Raw genomic sequence first — 26,977 nt, 5'->3', positions numbered from 1 at the left:
TAGAATAGGGACTATAGAGTTACCATTAGCATTTATGTAAAGCCTTTCTTAGCAAAATACCTTTTTTACAGTACACAATAAATGTTGGCCAGATTTATTCTGGTGTACACATGTTCTACCGGATTAGTTTGTATGCAGAATATACTGCAGTTTACCTTCTCCAGTCAGTTCTTTAGGAAACTGGTGCGGGTCGGTGGTGGTTTTCCCGTCTCCCAGCCAAGTGAAGGTCAAAAGCCAACAAAAAAGGAGGGGACTATTGGTGCTGGTTGCTTTCTGGGCTTCAAGTGCTGTGCTACACATGTCCACCAGGGGCCGCTGAAGCTAACTAAGCTCAGAGCGCAAATTAGGCGAGCCCCTGCGCATGCTCACTGGGTACTGCGCGCGTCTCTGACACCCCTCCCCCACCCCCACCGCCCCGCGCCGCTCTAGATTTCAGCTGCTGTTTTCCCGGTGGCTGCCTCAAACCAAACCTCTCTGGCTGAGTACGGCAGCGCTTTGGGGACAAAAATATTCCTTTTCTCTGGCTCGGCCTTGTACTTAATCGTTCCTTGGGCAAATCGGGCGGCAAGTATTTGTGTCTACATTGCGCTGCAGTCCCGGAGGCAGGGGGAGGCTGAGCCCGGCGCTGAGTTCGAGCTGACTGGGGCCTGGGCCCTGCGAGTTTGTACCACTGCGCGGATGTTGCGATGGCTGATCGGGGGAGGCCGAGAACCTCAGGGACTGGCGGAGGTAAACCCCCAGGCGATCCTGCCTGCCCCGGTAGAGGCCGAGCTTCCCTGAGCGGTGGCTTCTGTCTCAGCCCTACTCCGGGTTCAGACGCCAGAGACCCATGCAGAGGCGGAGCCTGCGTGTTCGGAGGCCGTCGAGGGCGTGGTTGGCGCGGGAGGGAGGGCGAGGGGGGTTTAGGGGTGGGTGGGGCACGCTCTGCCTGTAGCTAATCTGAACTAATTCTCCTAAGACCTGGGAAGTAAATATCGCCTTTTCAAAAAGGAGGAAACTGAAGCTGTTATGATTCAACAACAGGCTGAAGGACTAGTCTTCTCTGTACTTAAACTAGCGTCATTTCAGTTATGAAAGTATCTGACTTAACTACCAACAAGTGGTGACTGCACCTTTTTAGTTTATTAGAATTGGTGTCACTTCCCAACGTCGACTGATGCTTGCTCAGGGAATAGGAAATCAATTTGATTATTCAACAACAAAAATATAAAATTATTTTTAAAAATTAATAATTTGCTTCAAAGTCAAGAAAATGATTTTGTAATTAACTCCTATTTTTTGGTTCCATGGTCACGCTTTCTTCATGGACTGAATAATTGGATTGACTGTAATTTACATTTGAAATATTGAGAATAAAATAATTTTGGAATTTTAAAAGGATTGAGGTCTGGAATTTATTTCAGATGCCACCCGGGAATTAGAATTTGTACTTGGATTCCCTTTTATGTCTCGTAGGAAATAGTTATTTTGATGGTTAAAAATAAAAACTTGGGGTTGTGAGTCAGCAGTCTTATTTCTCACTTTTAACTTCCTTATAGCTTTGCAGTGGAGGCTTACTGTCTATAAAAAAAATATTTCATATCAGGTTCATTTCAGATAGGCTGGAATCTTAAACATTCAGGAATAGTCATCGATAATGATATATGTGACATGATGATTCTGTATTCACCCGATTACTTGATTAGTCACATAATTTTCATTAATTCTGCCATGGACAGTAAACTTTCATTTGAGGGAAGTGGTACACAATTTTCAAATTTCTCACTTTTGCTTTTTTCATCAGAGCCACCAGTAGAGGTGAGATGGGATAAGTTAAAAGCACCCACTGCTTTGGGGGTGATTTTTTTAAAAATTTTATTTATTTTATTTATTTGACAGAGAGAGATCACAAGTAGACAGAGAGGCAGGCAGAGAGGTTGAGGGGAAGCAGGCTCCTTGCCCAGCAGAGAGCCCAATGCGGGGCTTGATTCCAGGACCCTGAGATCTTGACCTGAGCCGAAGGCAGAGGCTTTAACCCACTGAGCCACCCAGGCGCCCCTGGGGGTGATTTTTTGTGGAAAACGTTTATGCATGTTAGGTTATACAATTTGTACTTTGTCAGAACCATTGATTTTCCTTCATTGATGCATTGTTTCTCTGCTGGGATGATTTTGCCCTTAAGGCATATTTGGCTATGTCTGGAAACATTTTTGATTTTCAGGATGGGGAGATTAGATTTCTGTTAGCATCTGGTATGTAGAAACTAGACATACTGTTGAATATCCTACAGTGCATAGGATAGTCCTCAACAGCAAAAAATTACCCGGTCCAAAATCTCAATAATGGCAAGTTGGAGAAATTGCAGTTCAGAGGTAAAGAACCAGTTATCATGAAATGGTACTGGGTTTGACTACAGAAAGGGGGTTAATCAGACCTACCTTACAGAATAGTTGAGTGAATTATATGCCATATGTGCTTTGCACTGGCATATGGGCAGTGAGTGACCTAATATTCTGTAAATGTTAGTAATTATCTTTAGCAATATTATTATTTTTTTAAGATTTTATTTCTTTACTTGACAGAGATCACAAGTAGGTAGAGAGGCAGGCAGAGAGAAAGGGGGAAGCAGGCTCCCCACTGAGCAGAGAGCCCAATGTGGGGCTCGATCCCAGGACCCGAGCCAAAGGCAGAGGCCTAACTCACTGAGCCACCCAGGCGCCCCTCTTTATCAATATTATTGTCCAAACATGAATTTATTGAATTTATCCACTCTGAACGATTTCATTCTTTCGTTTATTCAGTCAGCAATCACGTATTGAGTGCCCATCATGTTTTCTGTACGGTTTTAGTCTATATTTACCCTTTGAGCGGCAGGTTTATTTCTGTCAAGTTTTGAGAAACACTCATCCTTAATACTAAGTTGGATTGGCCCATTGATTTTTTTTTTTTTTTTTAGGTCACGAGGTTTATTGAGATGTAATTTCTTAAAATAAAATTCACCCTTTCTGTAAATTTATGGTGACTTGAAAATACTAAAATTTATAGCAAGGGTGAGAATTTTTTCCCCCCTTACATTGTTTTTAGTTAACAATCTGAAGAGTGATGATCTGAGTTTAAGGATACTTAGATCAGAGCACCTGAGTGGCTCAGTGTGTTAAGCTGCTGCCTTTGGCTCAGGTCATGATCTCAGGGTCCTGGGATCGAGTCCCGCATCGGGCTCTCTGCTCAGCGGGGAGCCTGCTTCCCTCCCTCTCTGTCTACTTGTAATCTCTCTCTGTCAAATAAATAAATAAAATCTTTAAAAAAAAAAGGGATACTTAGATCAGTTCTAACAAAGAGGAAAAATTTCATAATGTGGATTTGTAGTAAGAGAAATGTTGTATGTTAAATTGGTAGTTAATTGATATTAGGGGAAATAGTATATAGTATTAGAACATGGTATCTTCCAGATTTTTAAGTCTTGTATTCTTAGATGAGTCACATGCAGTTTTATTTCAGTATGTTCTTTTATAATAAATCGTTTAATCTCTTTCTTTCTCTGTTTTTTTCTTTTTTTTCCAATACAAGAAATCTCCTTTACAGACAATAGGTGAAGAACAAACCCAGAACCCCTACACTGAACTGCTTGTACTGAAAGCTCATCATGATATTGTACGATTTCTGGTGCAGTTAGATGAATGCAGGTGAGAAGTTCTAGTTGTCCAATTGCATACTGTTTGGAAGAATTTTTAAGAAATCATATATTTTTTTAAGATTTTATTTATTTATTGGACAGACATCACAAGTAGGCAGAGAGGCAGGCAGAGAGAGAGGAGGAAGCAGGCTCCCTGCTAAGCAGAGAGCCCGATGTGGGGCTCGATCCCAGGACCCTGGGATCATGACCTGAGCCAAAGGCAGAGGCTTTAACCCACTTAGCCACCAAGGCGCCCCGGGAATCGTATATTTAAAAACAACTTCATAATATCTTTTCTAAAAATTTCAACTCTGATCATTACTAACATTTACTAGAAATTGACATCTGCATCTTGATCAAAGATGTGCCAAAGTCATTTTTTGCCCAGAAGTCAGGGTGTTATATCTAGTGACTTGATGGCGATCCTTGTTTGAGGTTTTTTGTTTTTCTGTTGTTAGTGCTTAGAAATATTTTTTGTTAGTTTTATGGAAGGGACTGAATTTAGAATTTGAGTGGGAGTTATGTTAAGGTGAACCTAAATTTGAGAAACAAATACAGGGAATGTTTAACTATGAAGTACCTACCAGGAATGTGCTGTTTTTAGTGGAAGGTAAGGTAAGTAATCTGAATCTTCTATTATTGAGGAAATTCTTTTAAAATGTGCATTATTTACTTTCTTGTCAACATGTTCAATGTTGTGTTTAATTGCATATAGAGATGAGATATGTAGGCTTTAGGACTGTAGATTTAGCTTATTACTGATCTTTATATCTGTTTATTAAGCCCTTATTCAACTAAATGCTTAGTAGCATGTAGCATCAAAACAATTAGAGTTAATTTTGTGTTTAGTATTTATCTTCCTAGAATCTAAACTTCATGGGGGAGGCATGTTTTTCTTATTCACGGTGGTATCCTTAGTACTTGGCACAGTGCCTTACATGTAGCAGGTAATTGATAGTTGTTGAGTCAGTGACTCCCTGGACTATTAAGTGTGCGTTTTGCATGCCATCCTAACTCCCTAACCCCCTGTCTGTTTTCCCTATCATTTTTCCCACTCTCATCTCTAATTTTCTTTTTTACCTTTGATACTTGATACTATCTTTTTTTTTTTTTCCCAATTTTGACAACATGAGTGACTGCTGTTGTGATTATTCCTAATTCTGACCATCACTTCTAATGTCTATTACCCTTGTCTTCTTGCTGCCTTTTTTTATGTCTTTGGTATTGCTTTTCGCATGTGCAGTGCAAGTCTGGCACTACCTGGAGTTAGGTCAAATTTTACAGGTTAGGGGCATAGTCCTGCACAGAACTCCCCTCACCTCCATCACCAGCTGCAGTGTCCAGGGGTGCCAGGCCACCCCCCACTTCTGACCAGCTGGTTACAAATCCCCACTGCCCTCAAATTGGATATTTATTAGAAGCACTGACAGAACTCAGGAAAACACTATTCTTAGGATTACAATTTTGTTATAAAGGATACAGGCAGGACTAGCCAAGTGCAGAGATGCACAGGACTAGGTCTAGGAAGGCCTCAAATGCAAAGCTTCTGTGTCCTTAGAACATGTCACCCTTTAAGGACATCAGTGTATAATACTATCAGGGAAGCTCACTCAAGCTCTGGGTATCCAGAGTTTTTACTGGGGTTTATTAATAGGAATGACTAAGTCATTTGCTATCTGATTGAACTCCATTTCCAGTCCTTCTCTCCCTGCCCTGTCCCCACACTCTAATGCCAGGTTGAATGGTCAGGCTAATATCTGTGGCTCAAAGCACAGCCCTCTAATTACATGGTTCATATTTCCCACATGGCCAGACCATATCCTTAAATTGTCTAGAGGGCCCAACGTGAATCATCTTATTTGCATAAACTGAGATGAGGTGTGAGGAGCCTAGCTCCATTCTAGAAACCAGGGACACAATCCAGCCAAATTATGTTATAACGATATGTTCCTCATCTTTTTGCTTGAGGTTTGCTTCTTATATATATTACTAGCCTACAGCACTGTTTTGTTGTCATATGATCCAGCCAAATCATAGCAGTAAACAATAGTATAATAATCTTCAACCTTTTTAGTAGTATTCATTGTTGATATGTTCTGAGAGACATTATTTAGTCAGCCAGCCAGCCAGTCAGAGCTTTGAAACTAAACATTTCTGGAAATAGAGGCTATTTGGACAGCTAAAGTTTGTTATTTTACCATATTAAGTTGCTAGGTAGGTTTAAAAAAAAAATAGTTTCTTGGCCCATAATCATTAACATTTGGGTCTTAAGGAATTCTCAGATCATGTTGTCTGAGAAAGTTAAATAAAAAATATACAATGTACTTTCAGGATGTGTTCTTTAACTTTTTATATAGAATAACCGTTAAGATTCCATTTTCATTGTTATCTGTCCTGTGAAATCTCCTCTTGGCTCTATTACACAAAAGAAGAAACTGCAGAAAAGGCCATCTCATAGAATAATGATCATTGTGCAAATGCTGATATTTAATTGCATTTTCCTCCACAGTGATGCTCCTGTATAAATCAGTTGTTTAATGAAGTAGTAAATGTTCTTTAAACAGTAAAAAAATTACAGACAAGTGTATCAATTCTTTATTGCTCTCTCAAATACCACCCCAAATGTAGTGGTTTAAAACAACCTGCTGTTTACTAAGCTCACTAACTGAAGGTAGCTATTGGGTGAGGCTCAGCTAGGTGGGCTTCAACCCCCGCCCCCCCCATCTGTGCTGGGATGAGCTGATCTTGTTTTAGGTTTACTTAATGCATCTCTGGTCAACAGGTAAATTGGCTGGGGCTGGATGGTTCATATTGGACTCAGCTGGGATGACTGGGCTTTCTCTGTATGGTTGCTCAAGTGCCTGTGCACGTAGTGATCATGGAGTTCTGATACAAGCGAAAGGACAAACCCTGATCTAAAACTCTTCTCAGGACTCTGTATCATGTTTGCTGCTGTTTCGTTAGCCAGAACGAGTCAGGAGCTGGTACAGACTCCGTAAGTGGCTAAATAAACTCTACCTCTTGAGGGGAGAAGCGACTAAGTCCTATTGCTAATGCTGCTAGACACAGGAAGGGAGAATAATTTGTGGCCATGTTTGTTACTGATCACAGGGAATCTGAATGTCTAGAAAGAGATGAAAAACCTGCATTTTGGCTTTTACAATAAAGTGAAGATATTACCATATGAGTCACATTTAATTCTTTGTGCTCATGCTGTTATTGTTTGAAAATTTATATCTAATTAGACACAAGGTTTTCCTATCAAAGACCTGTAGAAGTTTCAATGTGTGTTTCGCTTTAAAAAATTCAATTCTGCACTGAAAAAAGAACAACCACCACCATGAAGGAGTCACTACTGGTAAGGAAGATATAAGAAATCTACAAACTATATGAATATTTATTTAAGTAGATATTTATATTTTTCATTTCATTTCATATTATATTTTCATTCTTAATTTAGTATTTTAGATAATTTAGAATTATCTTTACCATTGCTAGTGTACATTATTTGTGTATGGTCAAATTATAGAAATATATATTATTCTTTTTATGCTTTTATTTAATTTTTGTGGACCTTACATTCTGGTGTTTTGGTCAGCTGTAGTAATCCAGGTTTCACGCTTCAGGTCTTTAGATAATATCATTTTATTGAGAATTTTGCAGAAGGATTTTCTTGTTTTCTTGGCGGCTCAGCTAAAATCAGTGAGTGGAAAATTTTTACAGATTGGTTTTTGAAGATACCAAATAAATCCTGTATAACCTAACAGACAGCTGCCTTTTCTTTTCTTCTTACTGTTTTTTGAACATGAAGTGAGGGTCATATTGATTGGGAGATCACTAAAGAAGGCTAAGCCTCAGCAAGAGTCTTCCAAAAAATGGACTGTGCTAAAATTGCATGTAATACTCTAGCACTTGACACATTAAACTAAACTGAGTTCATAACACATTTTAAGAATAGTTTTCTTTGTTGCTTATTTGACCATTCCTTGCTCCTCCAGGAAACAGACAAGGTTATGTAGGATGGTGATCATGACTGGAAAAGAATCAGGTGACCCATGAAATGCCAGAGTGGAGAACAGAATGTGCCCCCAGGATAGCTGGTGAAGCTGTACATTCACAAGACTCTAAACAAACTCAGCCAGTTTGGTAATTCACTGACAACAAACAGTATGTTACATCTTTAAGGAAACATTCTTAAGCTAAAATTATCTTTCTCACTAACATTCAGAGAATAGAAATCAGTAGTCAAGGTGATTTAGACCCTTTTAATACCTGAGTTCCCGGCAAAACAGATAGCAAAATGGAATTGAGCACACAAATGGTTTATTAGAGAGAGACATCAATGAAGGGAAACAGAGAAAGCAGGATTAGACGAGGGGAGCTATTTCAGACTGGTGCAGCTCTGACAAAGGCTCTCTAGGCCCAGTGGGGACCTCTGGAGGAAAGAATGCTCTTTAGAGGAATTCTGTGTTGGATAGAAATAAATGGGGCTTTTAACCCTGCCTTGCTTAGTCGTTTGCTGAGGGCCATCCAGGAATGTGCTTCCAGGTCCACGGCCCTGTTTAATTTTTTTTGGCTAGGAACCAACTGAGATAGTATGACTTTGGCTTGAAAGCTGAAGTGGACCCTAAAGTGAACAGCTGGAGGCATGTTAACCACATTCCTCAGAGCTGGGCAGCTTCCTCTCTTGAAGGGATATCTGCAAGATGTATGTTGCCTTTCTTATACAAACTGTTTCTTGGGATCAGTAATAATGGATGGGAAGAAATTTCTCTTTATGGAAGAATTCAAGCTAGGAAGGATCATGAAATTGGAATATCGTAATTTTGCAACCTCTGATAACAAATTTAGACAGTTTATTGTTGGTTGGTAACATCACATGCTCACAAAACAAAGACTACCAGAAATTACATTTCCTGTTGGAGTATATGAACTCCCAATGAAATGGCCCTACCGAAAAGTCAGATTTAAATCTGATTAAGTCTCTAGATATATCAATTTACCGGAAATACAGGGGACAAAGGTGCATGTTGAATGATTGCATAGGAAGGAAGCTAGCAAAATCCAGACTGTGAGAACTCTATGAGACAGATGTTTAATTGCAGGGAGAAAACTAGAAGGAATGAATAGAATAGACGAGACTTCAGAGATAATCCACCACTGCAATTATGAACTTTATTTAGATCCTGCTTCTCATAAACTTAAAAAAATCCTGAGACAGGGAAATTTGATTCTTGAGTACATGGTGATATTAAGAAATTAAATGGTTTCTTTAGTCCTGATATAAAGGAGTTCTAAAAGATACACACTGAAATATTTACTGATGACATGTAGTTAGTGGATTTACTTCTAAGTAATCTCCAGGGGGTGCTTGGGTGTGTACAGAGGAAACAGTATTGGCCACGAGCTGATAATTATTGAAGAGAGAGGAGGAATACCTGGAATTTTTGTTATACTGTGTATACTTGAATGTATATTTAAGTTATCTGTGATAAAAAATTAAAAAATGATATATATTTGATATAGAGGAAATAATAATGCCAATTTAAAAGGTATTTTAGTTTCAGAATAAAACTTTTTCTTAGATATTAGGTGCAGGAATCACACAGATGGACCTGAACATAAAAACTAATTTCTGGCAAAAAGCTGAGTTAAAGGATGTTGGCTTTGATATATAACCCTGGTGATTTCTAATACTTCATCTTGAGTCAGGTAGACTTATTCACTCAAATCACTGGTACACACCTGGACATCTGCAAGCTTCCCACTCAGATGTACGCTTACTTGAAAAATAAGGGCAGAGCAGAATGTTTCCCCTATAGAAACAGATAAAACCCTCAGAGAAAACCCTGCAGGGTCTGAACTGAGCATTCTTAATTCATTCTCATACACTCATTTATTTGACCAGTGAGGCAGAGAGAGGCCAGGGATGTTTCTCTAGTAGTAGAAATTCTTTCACAGAAGCTTGAGCTCAGGTAATGGAGGTTTCCCCTGATAGAAGTCCTAGGGAGTTTTGGTTTTCTAGTATTTGTAAACTTTGATGTTGTAGTTTAGCTTTCTGTTTGTGATTTGGGGGAGGGGAGAATTTACTAAGGGTTTACCTTTTCTATTGACCATGAAAACTATGGAATCATCCCACCTTCATTGTGTGTGAGCTAAAAAAGGACCTTAGACATTCAGGTATTAGAGTTATGTTAATGTATGCATTTTTCTTAAGAAAAAAAAGTTTGGTGGATGTTCCGGTAAATCTCTTGAAAGGATCGGTGACATCAATGTGTGTGGCTCATGGAAACGCTTTCGAGTTCCCTTCCGCTTCTCTTATAAGTTTCTACATACTTCCCTGATTTTCTTCAAGTAGTTCTAATAGATAAGTAAAAATCTATTTGAAATGAAAGTTTTCTATTTTTTTGGTTTGGTTGGGTTTTTGATATTGTACCATTTTTCATTTCTATTTTATTGTAAGAAATATGTACTATTTTAGTTGCATCATGCATTAGAAAGTCTTGTGGATTGGGTGGGGAGTTAGTTAACCTCAGGGATTTTGTGTTTTGCCGTAATAATGTTCTGTTTTTATTTTTCCAGTGCTTTTTGGTAGATAATGAGTACAGGAAGTTTTATGGACTGTACCTTTCATTGTGTCCTCTAAGGTTGTATGTGAATCTGTAGCACCTTTACCTAATTGAAATAAATTTAAATGAATAAGAACTGTTAGATAAGCCCTTAAGTAATAGACATAGGAATTACTTGTGAAAATATTTTGTGTTATATAGATCTTTGCGAAGCTTTGCTGTACTTTTCAGTTCACAGATGGCAAGAATGAGAGTACTTTTCTCTGGGATGTTTAAAAGGAATGACTTCTATAAATTGAAATGAGTACAAATGAGAATTCTCTATGGATTTGTGATCTGGACCCTATAGCATTACTTAGTGATGTAGACTGAGCTCTTTAAAGGCAAAAACTATTCTTTTTTAATTTTTTTTAAGATTTTTATTTATTTATTTGATGGAGATCACAAGTAGTCAGAGAGAGAGATGGGGAAGCAGGCTCCCTGGCGAGCAGAGAGCCTGATGTGGAGCTCAATCCCAGGACCCTGGGATCACGACCTGAGCGAGAGGCAGAGGCTTTAACCCACTGAGCCACCCAGGCGCCCTGGCAAGAACTATTCTTTTGAGCTTTACTTTCAGTATCAAATATGTATTATCAAATATACATCAGTACATTTTTAAACAATCGCTGAATTTTAAGATTTTGAAGCAAGAACCACATATAATTGATCTTGACATTTCCTTGTCACCAGCATGAATCTTACTAAATACATTTTATACTAATTAGGAAGGAAGCATTTCTCTTAAAACCATAACTATGGATTTGAATCTTTGGAGTCTATGAATTTAGAATGTTTTAAAAAATTATTATATGTAATTTTAATGCAGTACAGCCACAGTTCTTCCTTCCACTGAATAGTTTAAACCTTACTGGCATCTTAATTACTCCTTTTTTATAGTTCATTACTTCTTTTTAGCAATTACAGTGTATCTTACTATTAGGAATTCTTGGGTTGAATTTTCATTTCTGATTTGCAGGTGGCTGAAGTGTGTGCTTGACTGATTAGGATGAACTGATTATAGTTTAAGATAAACTGATAAAGTGTAGCTAGTTTTCAATTATCCATCCTAATAGCATGGATAATTGTAATTTGCAAATGATCTCCTAGCCCTTTATTCATTATTTTATGGGAGATACTAATATGTAGCAAAGTTATATTGATTTGCATTTCTAAGCTTCATGTTTTCTCTTTAGAGGAGGTAATAAAAAAAAAAGAAAAAGGAAAAAAAAAAAAAAAAAAAAAAAGAAAGGCAGCAAAGACTATATAAGAAAATTGAAAGGCCTGAATATCCACCAACTGGGTAATTGACCTGTGAGCAATAAAAAATTGGCTGTGATTTCATGCATTACTATTGAGCATTGTTTAGATTTAACTTTTGTTCACTACTGATTGAATTAAAGTTTGAGGCAAAATGCTCTATATCTCATTTCTTAACTCTCAACCGTTCAGTCGTCTCTCATTGTGAACTCATGAGATTCAGACATGATAAAACAATAATGAGAAGTTAAAAATCAGGGTTAGAAACGAGTATGTATTTTAAACCTGCAGTCTTCTATAAGGGAGAAAAGCAATTATAAGAGTTTCGAGAATCAATAGAAATTGATGTTTTATACCAAAGAAAACTTAAGATCTTGAGTCCTGCCTCGCCACCATCACTATACAAATAAAAAGAAATCAATAGGCCTAGAAACATAAGCTATTAAACATTGACATCCAGCAACTAATTTTGATACTTAGGCATTGTTTAGTATTTTGATTCAGAAAAATGTGTGTTATTTAATAAGAAATTGTATTTTTAATTTAAAAATGATTGTTTTTTCTTTAATTTCCAGATTTTTTATATACTTCATTTTGAAATAAGAATGTTAGGCATGGATTTAAAAAAAAAATTCTGCATGTGATTTCTTAATAGTTACCTAGGAAGTTCTAAAGGTCCTTCCATTAAAAGGATAGGTAGTTCTATATTTAAAAAATTGTTAACAGACTTTGGTGAGGTTGTGTTTGACTAGTTTCCCGTCTCCTGAATAATTTCTTAGCTCCTATAGTAGGAGCTATAATTGAAGGATTTAGAAATGAGTACTGAAATGAGTATGGGAATTATCAGAGCCAGTGAAGACAACAGTTATTTATGGGACTCTGAAACTGAGCATGAGAAAGTAGAACTTGAAGCTCAGTTTGGAGTTTTAAGGAAATTGTCACATGACTGAAGTAGTGAGATTTTATGGATCTCAGATAGTGGTAAAATTGATTAGAATTTCCCCGATACTCTCAGTAACAAAGTAACTTTTATTGTCTTAGTGTATCAATTCCCCAGTGATAGACTTGTATGTTTCCTGTAATGAAGACATTCAAGACATACCCAGATCTTATGAAACCCACTAACAGTCTTGCAAGGAAGAACACGTTTCTTAAATGTCATGGCTGCCAGTGGATTATCATTACTTATGGTTGTTAACTATAAGGGGCCAGGTAGGCATAGTTCATAGCTGGCTTTCTATGATACCATTTCTTTCCATCCTTTTCAAAAAACAAATGTTAGAATTTCAGTGAATGAAAGTGATATGGGAACAACTTTGGATCAATTTTGATTCGTTAAAGAATCATTAACAAACTTATGTACTACATTATTAATAAATTACTTGACATGGTGTTATTGCTGTATGCTGCTGTGTTGGGACATTGATTGAGAACAATAGTTTCTTGATTTTCCTATAATGCATTCACTATGATGAGTAATTGTGTGCAGCAAATTATTTTTCTTGGCATTCTTTGTATCATGGATATCTTCTGCTCTATAAAATGTGTATGATTATTCCTTTATGTAGAGTGAATGGGAAGTAAAGAGCAGAGAGAAGCTATAACCGAGTTCATCACAGCTCTTTTTTCATGGCAGGAAGTAAACTTTCCTTTGCCATTTTGCATTTCAAGTATTTCCACTAAAAAACAAAACAAAACCCACAAAAAAACCTCAAAGCTTCCAAACTAAGAACACAGTATTTACATGAAAAGACAGAGCCAAGTGCAGCAAAAGAGAGATTTTGGCTTTAAATAGTAGTTAAAAAATCATTACAGAGAAAATAATAGAAATAATGAACTTATCTGGAGATGTGATTCTTTTGTTCCACTCTTGGAATACCACTTCCTATCAGTGAAGCTCTTCCTCAGTTTGGTTTCATATCACCTGTCGGGGTTTAATTATATTTTTAAAGCCAGGAATGACTTTAAAGATTATTTATAGGTCTCTCTCTTTCTTAGAGTTTTAGCAGTTGATTCATTGTAATGCTGTGAATGGTTTTATTTATCTTGGAGCTCAATACCTGGCATAAAACTTAGAAGGTAGTCTATAATTATTTGTTGAATTAGCTTAACTTAATCAGGATTAATATTAGTTAAAATACCATTAATAAATTCTGATAATTCTTAGAAATTTTAGCCTATAAATATCACCAGAAAATTTTTAAAAATTTATTCTTTTACCTTTTTTCTCTACCCAGATTTGCATCTGCTGGTGATGACGGAATTATAGTTGTGTGGAATGCCCAGGTGTGTATTAATTCTATGTAAATTGTGTAATAAAGACAGGACTGTGTAGATGAGTCTGCATTCATAAACACTATCTGGGTATATACCTGTATATAAATATACTGAAACTAATTAATACTTGAAAAAGTCTACTTGGCCTGAATCCATTTAAAATGGGGGTCAATATTTCATAATAGGGAAAGTTTTAATCTTACTGAACAAAATTTAAGTTTTCAGCAACTATGCACTGACTCTGAAAATGAATCAAGTGCTGATTTTTGTGGGAGATAGAATTTTTATTTCAAAATTGTGTGATAGCATGAATACAATATTTTTCTCACGTTTGACTTTAATAGGAATGTAATAAAAGGCTAATTTTTTTCAAAAATATTTAAGGCTTCACCAAATTTTTCAGGCTGATCTTTTGATATTCAAATTATTCTCTTTTGAAGCATTTATCTTCTCCCTGTTATTTTAATTGTTATCTGGTCTGACTCTCAGATCCTCATTTTTCAGTGGCTTTGCCAGTGATTAAAGCAGTTATTTAACATTGTGTTCACCACGTTCGTGAAATCCTGCAGCCTTGGAAGGATTTGCAATTTATGTTTTATTTACATTGGATCTTTATGTGTTTACTACTTGGGAAAATCAGTGAGAGACTGATAGCTGAAGACACTGGATAGATAGGAATAGATGCTGGTGTTAGAGATGGAGTGGAGACTGACTTTATGAATGGCTGAACTACTCTGGGATGTGTACAGTATATGTATAGTGTTGGTGTTATGCTAACTTTTATTTCCTTCAACAGTTTAGTTTTGGAGATTTAGATAAAAATACTTGGGTAATGAGGCTCCTTATTTTTCCCCCAGATTAGTAACTGATATTTTTATGCTTAATTTACACAATTCTTTTTTTTTTTTTTAAAGATTTTATTTATGTATTTGACAGACAGAGACCACAAGTAGGCAGAGAGGCAGGCAGAGAGGGAGAGAGGAGGAAGCAGGCTCGCCACTGAGCAGAGAGCCCGATGCGGGGCTCGATCCCAGGACCCTGAGATCATGACCCGAGCCGAAGGCAGAGGCTTTAACCCACTGAGCCACCCAGGCGCCCCTAATTTACACAATTCTTAAAACTACATGGTATGGTTTTAAGAATATCCCTTTAAATTTTCATGTAACTGGGTATTATATGCAGACAGTGTATCGTGGAACACTACATCAAAAACTAGTGATTTGTACTGTATGGTGACTAACAAAACATAATAAAAAATAAAATAAATTTCCATGTAAAAATATGCTAAAAATTAGTATTTTCTATTAGAAAATAATTATTTATGACCACTCTTTAGTACATGTTTAGATTCTATTTGATTGCTTAAAGTTAAGTTGTAACATCTAGGTAATTAAAAATGGAATTATGTATTTTGTATATGGTGATTCTTCTTAATGTTGTCATTTAAGATTATTTAAGTATAAAAATGATATGAGCCTATTAAAATTTTTATTGGTATTTCAGACAGGAGAAAAACTTCTGGAACTTAATGGACACACTCAAAAGATAACAGCTCTTATTACATTTCCTTCCTTGGAAGCTTGTGAAGAAAAAAATCAACTGATCTTGACAGCTTCTGCTGATAGAACAGTTATTATATCCTTAAATCTGGAAGAAAATGAAATAGCTATAGTCACCCAAGGGACCAGTATATACATTATTAGTTTTTAGCCTTTGAGGGCTTGTCTGTACATTCATTTTAGCAAAAATGATTTTGCTCTAGTCTTCATAATACACTTCTTAAAAGTATTAGGCATCTGAAAAGTATTAGACTGGAAATAGGTAAAGGCTTATTATTGATGAAAACCCCATGACTAAAGCTGTTTTTTCCAGAGTTACTATTACATCAAGTTATAGAAAATGGAGAATTTGGGCTTAAAAGTACTTACTTATCTCAGTTTGCTTTCCAATTTAGAGAAACAAAGATGAGTTAGACTGGAGAATAATTCACATTTGTGTTTGTACAGCATTGTACAGCAAAAGAAGTGTAATGGCCCCAACCCATAAGAACCTTTTGAACATCTGAGCTTGGCATAAAAGTGAATTACCAGGGACGCCTGGGTGGCTCAGTTGGTTAAGCAGCTGCCTTCGGCTCAAGCACGATCCCAGCGTCCTGGGATCGAGTCCCACATCGGGCTCCTTGCTCATCAGGGAGCCTGCTTCTTCCTCTGCCTCTGCCTGCCATTCTGTCTGCCTGTGCTTGCTCTCTCTCCCTCTCTCTCTCTGACAAATAAATAAATAAAATCTTAAAAAAAAAAAAAAAAGTGAATTACCATCTGCTCAGTGTTTAATATTTAGTATTTAAAAACAATTTTAAAAGAATAAACTCCCCCCTTCCACCCTGGCCAACTTGTAGGTAAAAATTTAATGTGTAACAAAATGGTCAAGTTTTGTAGAGAGCACTTATGTGTGCTAGGCATTGTTCTATTTAACATATATTACATATGTTTTTACATATATTCCATATACATATATAACATGTTTAATTCTTATAATAAGTATTCTTTTTTTTTTTTAGATTTTTTTTATTTATTTATTTGACAGAGAGAGAGAGAGAGATCACAAGTAGGCAGAGAGGCAGGCAGAGAGAGGAGGAAGCAGGCTCCCTGCTGAGCAGAGAGCATGATGTGGGGCTCGATCCCAGGACCCTGAGATCATGACCTGAGCCGAAGGCAGAGGCTTTAACCCACTGAGCCACCCAGGCGCCCCTTATAATAAGTATTCTTATTCTCACTTCCAGAGAAGAAAAGAGAGGCACAGAGAGTTTAAATAACTTGTCTTAGGTCATACAGCTATTCGAGGACAGATGGCAAGCAGTCTGACTGCAGGGTCAGAACTCTGAACCACTATATAATACTGCCTTCATAAAATATTTTCCTTAAACAAATTCAGCCTTTAATATTTATATGAGGAATTAGATTTGCGAAGGTCTTGGCCAAATACTTAATGGAAACTTCAATCTTACTTTTTTTAATAAAAAAAGGTATCAGAGATTAGCTTTAAATAGTCCGTGCTTACCTGAGAATTCTGTTTAAATAGTTTGAAGCATTAGGAAGTGAGAGTATGCCCAGAGGAGTAGGTGTTTCCTGGGCTTCTTCAGAACCAAGACAGAACTTATTATGCACTTTATTTTTTTGAAAGATTTTATTTATTTATTAGTGTGAGTGAGCGAATGCATGCAAGCCTTACCATGAGAAGGAGTGAGGGGTGGAAAGAGAGGGAGAAGCAGACTCCCCTGATGAGCAGGGAGCCTGACCAGGGGCTCAATCCCGTGACCTGACTGAAGGCAGATGATTAACTGACTGAGCCATCCAGGTGCCCCATAACGCACTTTAAATGAGCTCATTAGCTCAAGTGATTTCTAGACAGATTGCTAATAGGTAAAAAAAATTTCAAGGTAAGATTTACAAGCGGTAAGTGTATTTTGTGATGACAGTGTTGCATAAGCAATATTACATAGGTTTGAGTCAGAGTAACTTTATTACTACTGTTCCATTGAGACAAATATTATTTTAGGGCCTAAACTTTGTTTTCAGTATCAGTATAATCTACAAAAACAGAATTTAAAATACTTTGTTTTTATCAGACCATTCCTAAGCTACTATAATCTTAGAGGCCATTATTAAGTGGCTGTTATAGTATGGAGATGAGTAGTTGAGACAGTGTCAATATGAACTTCACTTTAAAATGATGGTATAGAGACATTTTCTTCACTGATTTTCTTGTTAAAAATAATTCCAGGCTGCTTGAGCCTCCACTATTAATAAAATTTATTAATTAAATGTTGAAGATAAATTTTTAATTTTTGTGAAGTGAGTCTTAACTCCATTCATTTACGTGTGTGTGTGTATGTGTGTATATATACATATATACATGTATATATGTATATATATTTGTCTGCATGTTATAAATGTGTACCCAAAGATGCTGTAAAATATATATGTTACCTTAGGAAATGGGGTGAAAAGTTGGAAAATTGTTATGCTCCTTAAGTCAAACTAACCTCGGACACTTAATGGAGGTCCTTTAATGGTTTTAAATATGTTTACAAGTAATACACTGTCACAGGGTTCTTTGAATTAGTAGAATAGTAGTAAATCATGCCATGCATGTTGAGGAGCTTTCAAGTGAGAATTAATGGAGTTGACAGTTTTGGGTATAAATACATCGTTCAATGTTTATTAGATTATGGTGGACAGTTTTAGAGAGTAAGTCTTAAAATTTAAACACTTGTAAAAATATTTAATGCCTGTAAATACTCAGTATTCAGAGCACTCATTTTGTTGACATTTTCACATAGTTTGATAGTAAAATTTGCCTCAAACTTATTTTAGATTGTAAGCTTGCTATGCTGAATTGATAACTTACTATATGATTTAATTTTAGTAATAGTATAAATGATAAATATTTTATGTTTTACTTCAAGATTTTTCTACCTGAGTGTGTAACATTCATAATTTAATTATTAGAAAACTTATCTCCTGAGATTTTAACCTTTTGTTTAGAAATTATTTCTTAACATAAGTTTACTTATGGGATTGTGATACCGGCAGACAGGTTCGGAAAGTATCCAGCTTCCAGTCTACTGTAAAGGTAAAATCTTGTGTGTTATCTACTGGTAATAATGTTTTTGTTTCAGAAAAAATGTTTAATAAGTTATATGAAATTACTTTTGTTGGTTTTAGGAATTATTTCATTCACACATACCTACAGTCATTTGATTGTTCTAAGACTGGATTTTTTTTTCTAATTTTTTTTTTTAAAGATTTAATTTATTTGACAGAGATCACAATTAGGCAGAGAGGCAGGCAGAGAGAGAGGAAGGGAAGCAGGCTCTCCGCCGAGCAGAGAGCCCGATGCGGGGCTCGATCCCAGCACCCTGGGATCCTGACCTGAGCCGAAGGCAGAGGCTTTAACCCACTGAGCCACCCAGGCGCCCCTAAGACTGGATTTTTGAGAGCTTCTGTATTAAATGTTAGAATGTTTGAACTTTAAATTAGATCTAGGGGTGAATATATAACAACATAAGGAAAAGGATAGTACCTAGTATGTTTCTTGTAGGTAATTTTAGGAAGATGTGTTACTTGCAGAATGATTATTCCAATAGCTAGTCTCTTTTTTTTTTTTTTGTTTCATTTTGTTTTTTGTATTTTGAACTAAAAACATGGATTTATTTGTCCCTCAGTCTGTGCTTTTTATAAGGTCATGAGGATGAGACAAATGAATTACTTAGTTCCAGAGAAATGTTATGTGGCTGATAGGCTGCTACTATTAATTCCTTTCATTTTACAAACAAATATTAATTGGGACTTATCACGTGATACAAATCCTGCCCCATGTTGGAGAGGACCTTGTTACTTTGATTCCTACAGAAGTTACCTCAGATGTTCTTAGAAAATGCCACTCTTTTTCAATATTGTCAGCAAGTTTGAGGAACTGGTCTTGTAAAATGTGATGTTTCCTTATTTGTTTTAAGGATAATTTGTCTTTACATTGGAGCTAACAATTTTTTTTAATGTTAAAAGAATTGCTTTGTGCCAGTAATCAAGGTATTTGATTTTTTTTCTTAAAAGGCATCATCTGAAAAAAAAAAAAAAAAAAAAAGCATCATCTGTGGTAGCCATCTCGTGCTACTATTGCTCTTCTTATTATCAATTTAGTAAGTTTCTGAGGAGAAGAAAGTGTCCAGAAATACTTGTATCCAATTTAACCATGGACTGTATTTGAGCAAGTTAATAAAGTATTGATTTGATGAGAATTTCAAGGTTTTATTTGATCTGAAAAGGTGCTTTTTAAAAATTCCTTAAGAAATATCCCTGCCGTTTGATAGAGGTCATAAGGTTTCAAATGAAAATACATGAACAGAAGGAATAGAGAATATTCAGAAGAAGAAGTTTGGTGTATTTTGGACAAATTCCTTTGGTGAACTGTTTATAGGAACTGATCATTAAGAGGTATCTTATTCCAGTGTGGTGAAAGTACTTTTTGAAGAGGTTTTACTGTAATGTTAGCTCAATGGTTGTTTTTACTCCTGCTGTGATTATGTTTCACATAAGACACTGTGAAAAATAGCATTTCACTCACCTTATTTCAGGGATTCAGTTCTCCTTGAAGAGATAATTTATGAAAATCAGATTCCTAATAAATATAAGAAATACTATTATTTTTTGAGTTATTAAAATTTTTATAATTGTTCGTATTAGCAAGGAAAGGATGAAGTTGGCATTTTTTTTTGCTGTTGAGAGTATAAGTTGATGATATTCCTAGAAGGCAGTTTGACGTTATTAATGAAAATTTTAAAATGATTACATGAATTGACCCAGAGATTCTACTTATAGAGAACTCTTTAAAGGAAATTACAGAAAAAAAAAAAAAAAAACCCTTAGGTAGAGATTTATGAACAAAAATGTCTGTTGAAGATATATTTTATAAATGGTCGATTGGCAGTATCCTAAATGTCTTACAGGAAAATACTTAAATTACAGTAGATAAATATGCTAAAAATGGTATTTCAGAGAATTCATAAGGAGTTTGGAAAATCCTAATAAGATGTTAAGTGGCAAAAGAAGTATATTATCCTTAACAAAATACCAGCAAATCAACAACATATAAAGAGGATTATACACCATGACCAAATAAGACTTATCTTAGTTTAACATTTGAAAAACCAATAACTATAATATACTATAGTAAGAATAAAAGACAAAAAACCACGATCATCTGAGTAGATGCAGAGAAAGCATTTTATAGACTTTAGCATCCTCTCATGGTAAAAAAACAGTCAACAAACTAAGAATAGAGAGACTTCGCCAGTGTAATAAAGGACATTTGTGAAAACCCGAGAGCTGACACCATATTAATGGTGAAAGACTAACTGGAACTTTTTCCCCTGAGATCAGGAAGAAGACAAGGATGGCACTCTTGAGTGTTGTGGGCAATAAAAAAGAAATAAAAGGCATCCATATTGAAAAGGAAGAAATAAAACTGTATTTACAAGTGACATGGTCTCTATACTAGATCTTAAATTGATAACCAAAACTGTTAGAACCAATAAATGAATTTAGCAGGGTTTCAGTATACAGTATAAATATATAAAATTAATTATATGTATATGCCTATACACTAGTAACAAATATCCAAAAATGAAATTAAGAAAAAAAAAATTAGAAAAACTAAGGAAATGAAATGAATTTACAGTAGCATCCAAAAGAATGAAATACATAGAAACAAATTTAAAGAAGAAACAAGAGAGTTGCACATGAATAATTACAAAATACTTTTTGGAAGAAACTAAAGAAAATCTAAGGAACTGGAAAGTCATTCCATATTCATGAATTGAATTTAATATTGTTAAGATTGTAGCAGTACCCAGAATGATCTGTACATTGGACACTGTCTCCACCAAAATCCCAGCAGGCTTCCCTCCCTCCAAGAAATTGACAAACTGATCCCTAAAATTCATACAGAAGTGCACGGGACCCCAGAATAGTTAAAACAATTTTGCAAATAAAAAGCAAAGTTAAAAGATTCAAAGTTCCCAATGTCAAAATTTATAACAAAGCTATAGTAATTAGAATAGTGTGGTACTAGATAAGGATGTCATACAGATGAATGAAATATAATTGAGAGTCCAGAAATAAAACCTTACATATTTGATCACTTGAGTTTTGACAAGGATGCCAAGATTTTTCAAAAAGAGCAAGAATAGTCTCTTCAACAAATAATGCTGGGTCAACTGGATATCCACATGCAAAAAAAAAAAAAAAAAAAAATTGGATCCCTGCCTCATGCCCTATATAAAACTCAAAATGGATCAGAGATCATAAAAAAGCCTGAAACTGTAAAAACTCTTAGAAGAAATATGGGAGAAAATATTTGTGATCTTGGACGACACCAAAAAAACAGTAACAAAAAAAGTGATAAATTGCATTTCATCAAAATGAAAAGCATTTATACTTCGAAGAACCCTATCAAGAATGTGAAAAGACAACCCATAGAATGGGAGAAAATGTTTGCAAATCATATATCTGATAAGGAACTTGTATCCTGAATATATAAAGAACTCTTAAAACTCAACAATAAAAAGACAACCGAATTAAAAATAGGTAATGTGAAAGATTTCTCCAAAGAATATATACAGATGGCCAGTAAGCATGTGAAAAGAAGCTCAACATCATTAAGTATTAGAGACATGCAAGTCAAAACCATTATTTTTTTGCAATACTATTTCATATACACTAGATGGCTAATACCTGAGACAGGTAATAAATAAGTGGTGATAAGGAGACGGTCAGGAACCTTCATACGTTGCTGCTGGAATTGTAAAATGGTAAAGCCACCTTGAAAGTTGTTTGTTCATCAGCATATTAAGCAGAGTTATCATTTGGCTTAACAATCTCAGTCCTAGGTATTCCTATTTCATTGTCAAGAGATGAAAGTTATGTCCACACAAAAACTTGTATGTGAATGTTCATGGCAGCACTATATATAACACAAAACTAGTATAAATGTCCACCAACTAAGGATAGATAAGTGTGCTGTATCCATACAGTAGAATATTATTTGACAAAAAAGGGAACAAAGAATATTATTAAATATTGATACTTAAATATTAAATACTGATATTATTAAACATTCCAAAATTAGACAGGGTAGGAAAATATATTATATTTTGAAATATAAACTGCATTATTTTCAACCCTTTTTATTCCAGCAGCTTTAAAAGCAACCCTACCCTCTGCTTAGACAAGACTACCAGAACCTTTTCTTTTTTATTTTTCTGTCACTCTTATCCTTGCACTCACTCAGAGTCATGTGTGGACAGAGTACAACTAAAGGTGTGGACTTTAAAGTACTATTCAAGTTAAAGGACTTCTGTAGACTTGAAAAACTTATTTTCCCAAGTTAAGAATTAGGAGATACTAATTTGAAAATTACATAAAAACTAAGGTCATATTCCATTTTTATTTTTAAAGGAAGTTTATTTAAGCCTTGTGTATTAATTATCTATTACTGAGTATCAAATTACCTCAAAACTTTGTTGCTTGAAACAATATATATTACCTCACAGTATTAGTGGTCAGGAATAAAGAGCAGCTGAGCTAAGTAGTGTTGGCTTAGTGTGTATTATGAAGTTGGTGTCACCTGAAGGCTTGAGTGGGGTTGGAGGTTCATGTGCTTGGTGAGGTAATGCTGGCTGTTGTCCAGAGGTCTCAGTGTTTTGCACATCCATCTTTCTCCATATGGCTGCTTATATGTGTTCACACTTGAGTGAGTGATCCAAGAAAGAGCTAGGAGGAAGCCACCATGTCTTTTATGATGTAGTCCGATAAGTGACACACCATCCCTTCTGCCACATTCTATTTGTTGGAAGCTAGTCACTTAGGAAAGCCTGCATTCAAGGGTGGGAGACATAAGCTTCACCCCTTAAGAGAATGGGAGCAAAGAACTTGTGGATATATTTGAAAACAACCAGTGAATTCTTGAAATTCTAAACTGATTTACATTTCACATGAATTTTGCAGTGTTTAATTGTTCTTCAGAGACTAGATATTTGGCTCTCTGGTGGGAATGACCTATGTGTGTGGAACCAAAAATTAGATCTCCTGTGTAAGACCAGTCATCTTTCTGATACAGGTAAGAAAACAAATCAGAGTAATTATGAACCATGATTGATAGGCTTTAAAAGATATAATGAATCTTCAAAGAGACTTTCTATGAATACAAAGGTTAATGTAAGGGATTTTTCTTTTCAATTCTGAATATTTCCTGTAACCATGTTTCTCCAATTCAGGTCCACGGTTGTGCAAACTCCAATTCTGTCCCAAATTGGAGGGAGAAGACCCCGCCTACCCCCTTTGGCCTTCCCTTCCCTTCCATTCTTTTTTTTTTTTTTTTAATTTTTATTTCTTTTTTTTATTTCTTTTCAGTGTTCCAGAATTCATTGTTTATACACCACACCCAGTGCTCCATGCAATACGTGCCCTCCTTAATACCTAGCACCAGGTTCACCCATTCTAACAGCATTTCTCAAAAGTGATCAAGAAAAACCTTTTCATTTATGCTCTTGGGCTCTGTTCCTAAACTGAGTTTGATGAGCATATTGACAGGTGGAATTAAACCCTTTTGACTTTTTAGTAGCATTTCCTTCTTTATTTGTGAGGTTAATGAACTTTGAATAGATTCCAAAGGATAATTTCATTTTACAATTGGTTTTGCTATAAAGTTCATACATTCTGCAGACTTACTAATGAAATTCTGTTTTCTCAGAATTTGGGTGATATTTGGTTTTAACCAAACTCAAGAAAATCATATTTGACTTCTGATACCAAGGATCTTAAAAAATAAAACTAAAAACTCTCCAGAGTAAAAATACTCAAGTACAAATGAGTAAATTTGAGTAATAACCTTGAAGTCATGTGATACACTGTTAACTATGTTTCCCATGGACACTGTAGAAAGAACATTATTAAGCACATTGAAGTTTTAAAGGTAGCAGGAGCCCTGTGAATTGTATTTACAGTTCACATTTGGAACTAACTCATCTCCACAGATACTATAAAATAGCAGAAAACTAATGTGATATCTTAGCAAAACTAAATCAAATACCATTCTAGGATTTACAGTTTTACCTCTCCATTGAATGTTTGATCCCTCGTAATGTTGGTGGTATCTAGATTGTATTTTCTGATTTCCTGTTCTCATGAGTTATATCTCTTTATTTACATGTATATTTTCCTTTGTGTTTCTTACACTAGCCTATGGCTACCTGTGAATTTTACTCCATGAAAATTATTATTAACTATGTTGTGAAATACTGAAGTCAGGGCTAACAAGAATGTTTTGTATGTTAGTGTAAGGAACCATCTATTATTGTAGTCTCCCTGTCTTTTGCAAGTTATCTTTGAGAACTGCTAAGTAATCACAGTATTGCCCTATTTATCTGTCTCAAGAGATGGTGGAATCCTTTGAGAAAATCTTTTAGAAATCTTTGAGAAGACCATAGGGTACCATCAGTGAGCTTTTTGTGATTTGGGTTTTCCAAATTACAGGATGCCATGAATTAGCAGTGCTCTTAGATCTTTAGCTCAGGAAACTCCTTTCATAAGCCTTGCTTGATTTTAGGCTAGTAGGGCTTCTGTGGGCAGTTATTCTGTATTTGGAAATAAGCAAAGCTAGTCCTAGTACAATGCAATGGAAAGAACCTAGAACACGATATCTTTTGTTTTTCAAAAGCAGTATATTCTGTGATTTTTGTATTAAGTTGCTACTTCTAGATTGCTGAGTTTCCAGTGTTTTCATTATTTGATAAAAAATTTTTTTTTATTTGAGTATAATTGACACAATGTTACATTAGTTTCAGGTGAATAACAGTGATTCAACAATTATATGTTACACTGTGCTTACCACAAGTGTAGCTACCATCTGTACAGCCACTGTACAGTGTTAATATAATGCCACTGACTATATTCCTTGTGCTGTACGTTTTACTCCTGTGACATTTTTTAAACAAGCTGTTTTCTGCATCTAGAATTCTCCTCTTACACCTCTTCCTCTGCTCTCCTGTTTCCTCCACTTCTTTGGTTTGTACCACTGCTCCCCCTTTCTCTTCCTCCACTATCCCCTCGTCGTCCTTGAACAGGGAAAAATACAAAGCATACTGTCAAAACAACCCTACATGAAGAAAAGATTTAGGTTAGAAATATTCCCCATATCTCAAAAGTGCTAGTTTTTTGATGGGTGGTAAGTTAAAGCAAATGAGTAGAATATTTTTAAATTTGTGTATATTATAAATCACATATATATTTGTGTGTGTGTATGTGTATATAGGTATAAATTACATATATTTCATAATGGAAAATTTAATTAAAAGTTTTTTTACTAACTCAAAGTGGTTCCGAATCTAATATAATTCTTTAATTCTTGCTGACAAAGTAATAATTGTAATGTCTTTTATGAAAGTTAAGATTACCCTAAAATCTTTTCATGATTCAACTATAAAAAAATACTCAGAACTCTCTTACTTTTCCAGTAATACAAGGAATTTTGTGAATGTACTAATTGATTAGTAACATGCTATTTGAAGGCAATGTTCTTAGCTGTTGATTATTGTGACTTAATTAATTTACTGCCAGGGAGCCTGCTCAGGCTTTTTAAATTTACATTGAGGAAAATGCCAGCTTTACATCTTATTTGAGCTAGCCATCTTGTGAGTGATACCGGTGATTATCTTAAGGGATCCCTGGTAAAAAAAAAAGTTGACCACAATGGTAAAAATATTCAATGAGCATATTCTGCCCTTAGTAATACTATCAGTGTCTTCTGTAGGTCTCACATACGTTTTGAACGATCATTTTCCATGTGTAGGTAAGCACGGAAGTGTGGTGTAGCAGACTGTGTAAGCTTTATTGTTACCACCCCCTTTCTGGGAAGTGACTGACATAAATCTGAGAATGTTTTCATTTTTGATGTCATCCTTGAAGAAAATAATTGGACCTTTGTTTTATATATTTTTTAAGGGATCAGTGCTTTGATTGAAATACCTAAGAACTGTGTTGTGGCGGCAGTTGGCAAAGAACTGAGTGAGTAGGACTCTTTTTTAAATTTCTTTTTTGAAAAAATTAAAACTAGACTTGTATACATATTTCGGAAAGACAAGTATTTAAGGGACATCTGCCCCTGCCCCAGTGTTGGCCTCCTTTCATTGTTGAAGTGATGTGGAGAAGGAGACATTTTCAAGACGTTAGGTCAGTTTTTGTTCTGTGCTTGATCTAACCTCGCCAAGTAGGGGCAGGGTAACCCTATGTCTGGTGCCACAGAAGGCTACTTTAATTCCATAGTCCTCTCTGTTGCTGACCCACAGCCATACACTTAGCAAACATTTTAACTACATAAAGCAGCTATCCCATGCTTGAGTTGGATGGTTGGAGGATGTTCTTTGCGGGAATTTACTGAAGCAGCCACTATCACATTTTTGCCTCAGGAAGCCAGTGGGGCCCATTTTCTTGGGAGGAATTATACCATTTCCTTCAGAGTAGTAGGGGGCCTTCAGAGCAGAGAGAGGGGGGTGGCAAGAGGAATTCTGTAAATGTATTAATTGATTATAAATCTGCTGTTTGAAGGCCACTTAACTGTTGACTGTTGG

The 26,977-nt window shown here is 35.6% G+C and overlaps 1 protein-coding gene across 1 annotated transcript in view; it reads left to right on the top strand.

The window, feature by feature from the left end:
* The first annotated feature begins 435 nt into the window (after positions 1 to 435).
* Positions 436 to 26,977, top strand: part of LOC111148360 (WD repeat domain 41) — a 41,452-nt gene continuing 14,910 nt past the window's right edge. The window contains exons 1-7 of the mRNA XM_022504856.1: positions 436 to 729; positions 3,547 to 3,662; positions 13,755 to 13,803; positions 15,298 to 15,429; positions 18,364 to 18,426; positions 23,358 to 23,469; positions 26,352 to 26,414. Of these exons, the coding sequence (XP_022360564.1) occupies positions 679 to 729; positions 3,547 to 3,662; positions 13,755 to 13,803; positions 15,298 to 15,429; positions 18,364 to 18,426; positions 23,358 to 23,469; positions 26,352 to 26,414 (586 nt within the window). The 5' untranslated portion in view covers positions 436 to 678. The remainder of the gene's footprint in view (positions 730 to 3,546; positions 3,663 to 13,754; positions 13,804 to 15,297; positions 15,430 to 18,363; positions 18,427 to 23,357; positions 23,470 to 26,351; positions 26,415 to 26,977) is intronic.

The sequence above is a fragment of the Enhydra lutris genome, unplaced genomic scaffold (assembly GCF_002288905.1).
Source record: "Enhydra lutris kenyoni isolate GAN:26980312 unplaced genomic scaffold, ASM228890v2 scaffoldscaffold19, whole genome shotgun sequence".
NCBI classification, from domain to species: Eukaryota; Metazoa; Chordata; class Mammalia; order Carnivora; family Mustelidae; genus Enhydra; species Enhydra lutris.
Note: the sequence above shows the minus strand (reverse complement) of the source record. Positions and strands in the feature narration are given on the sequence as shown.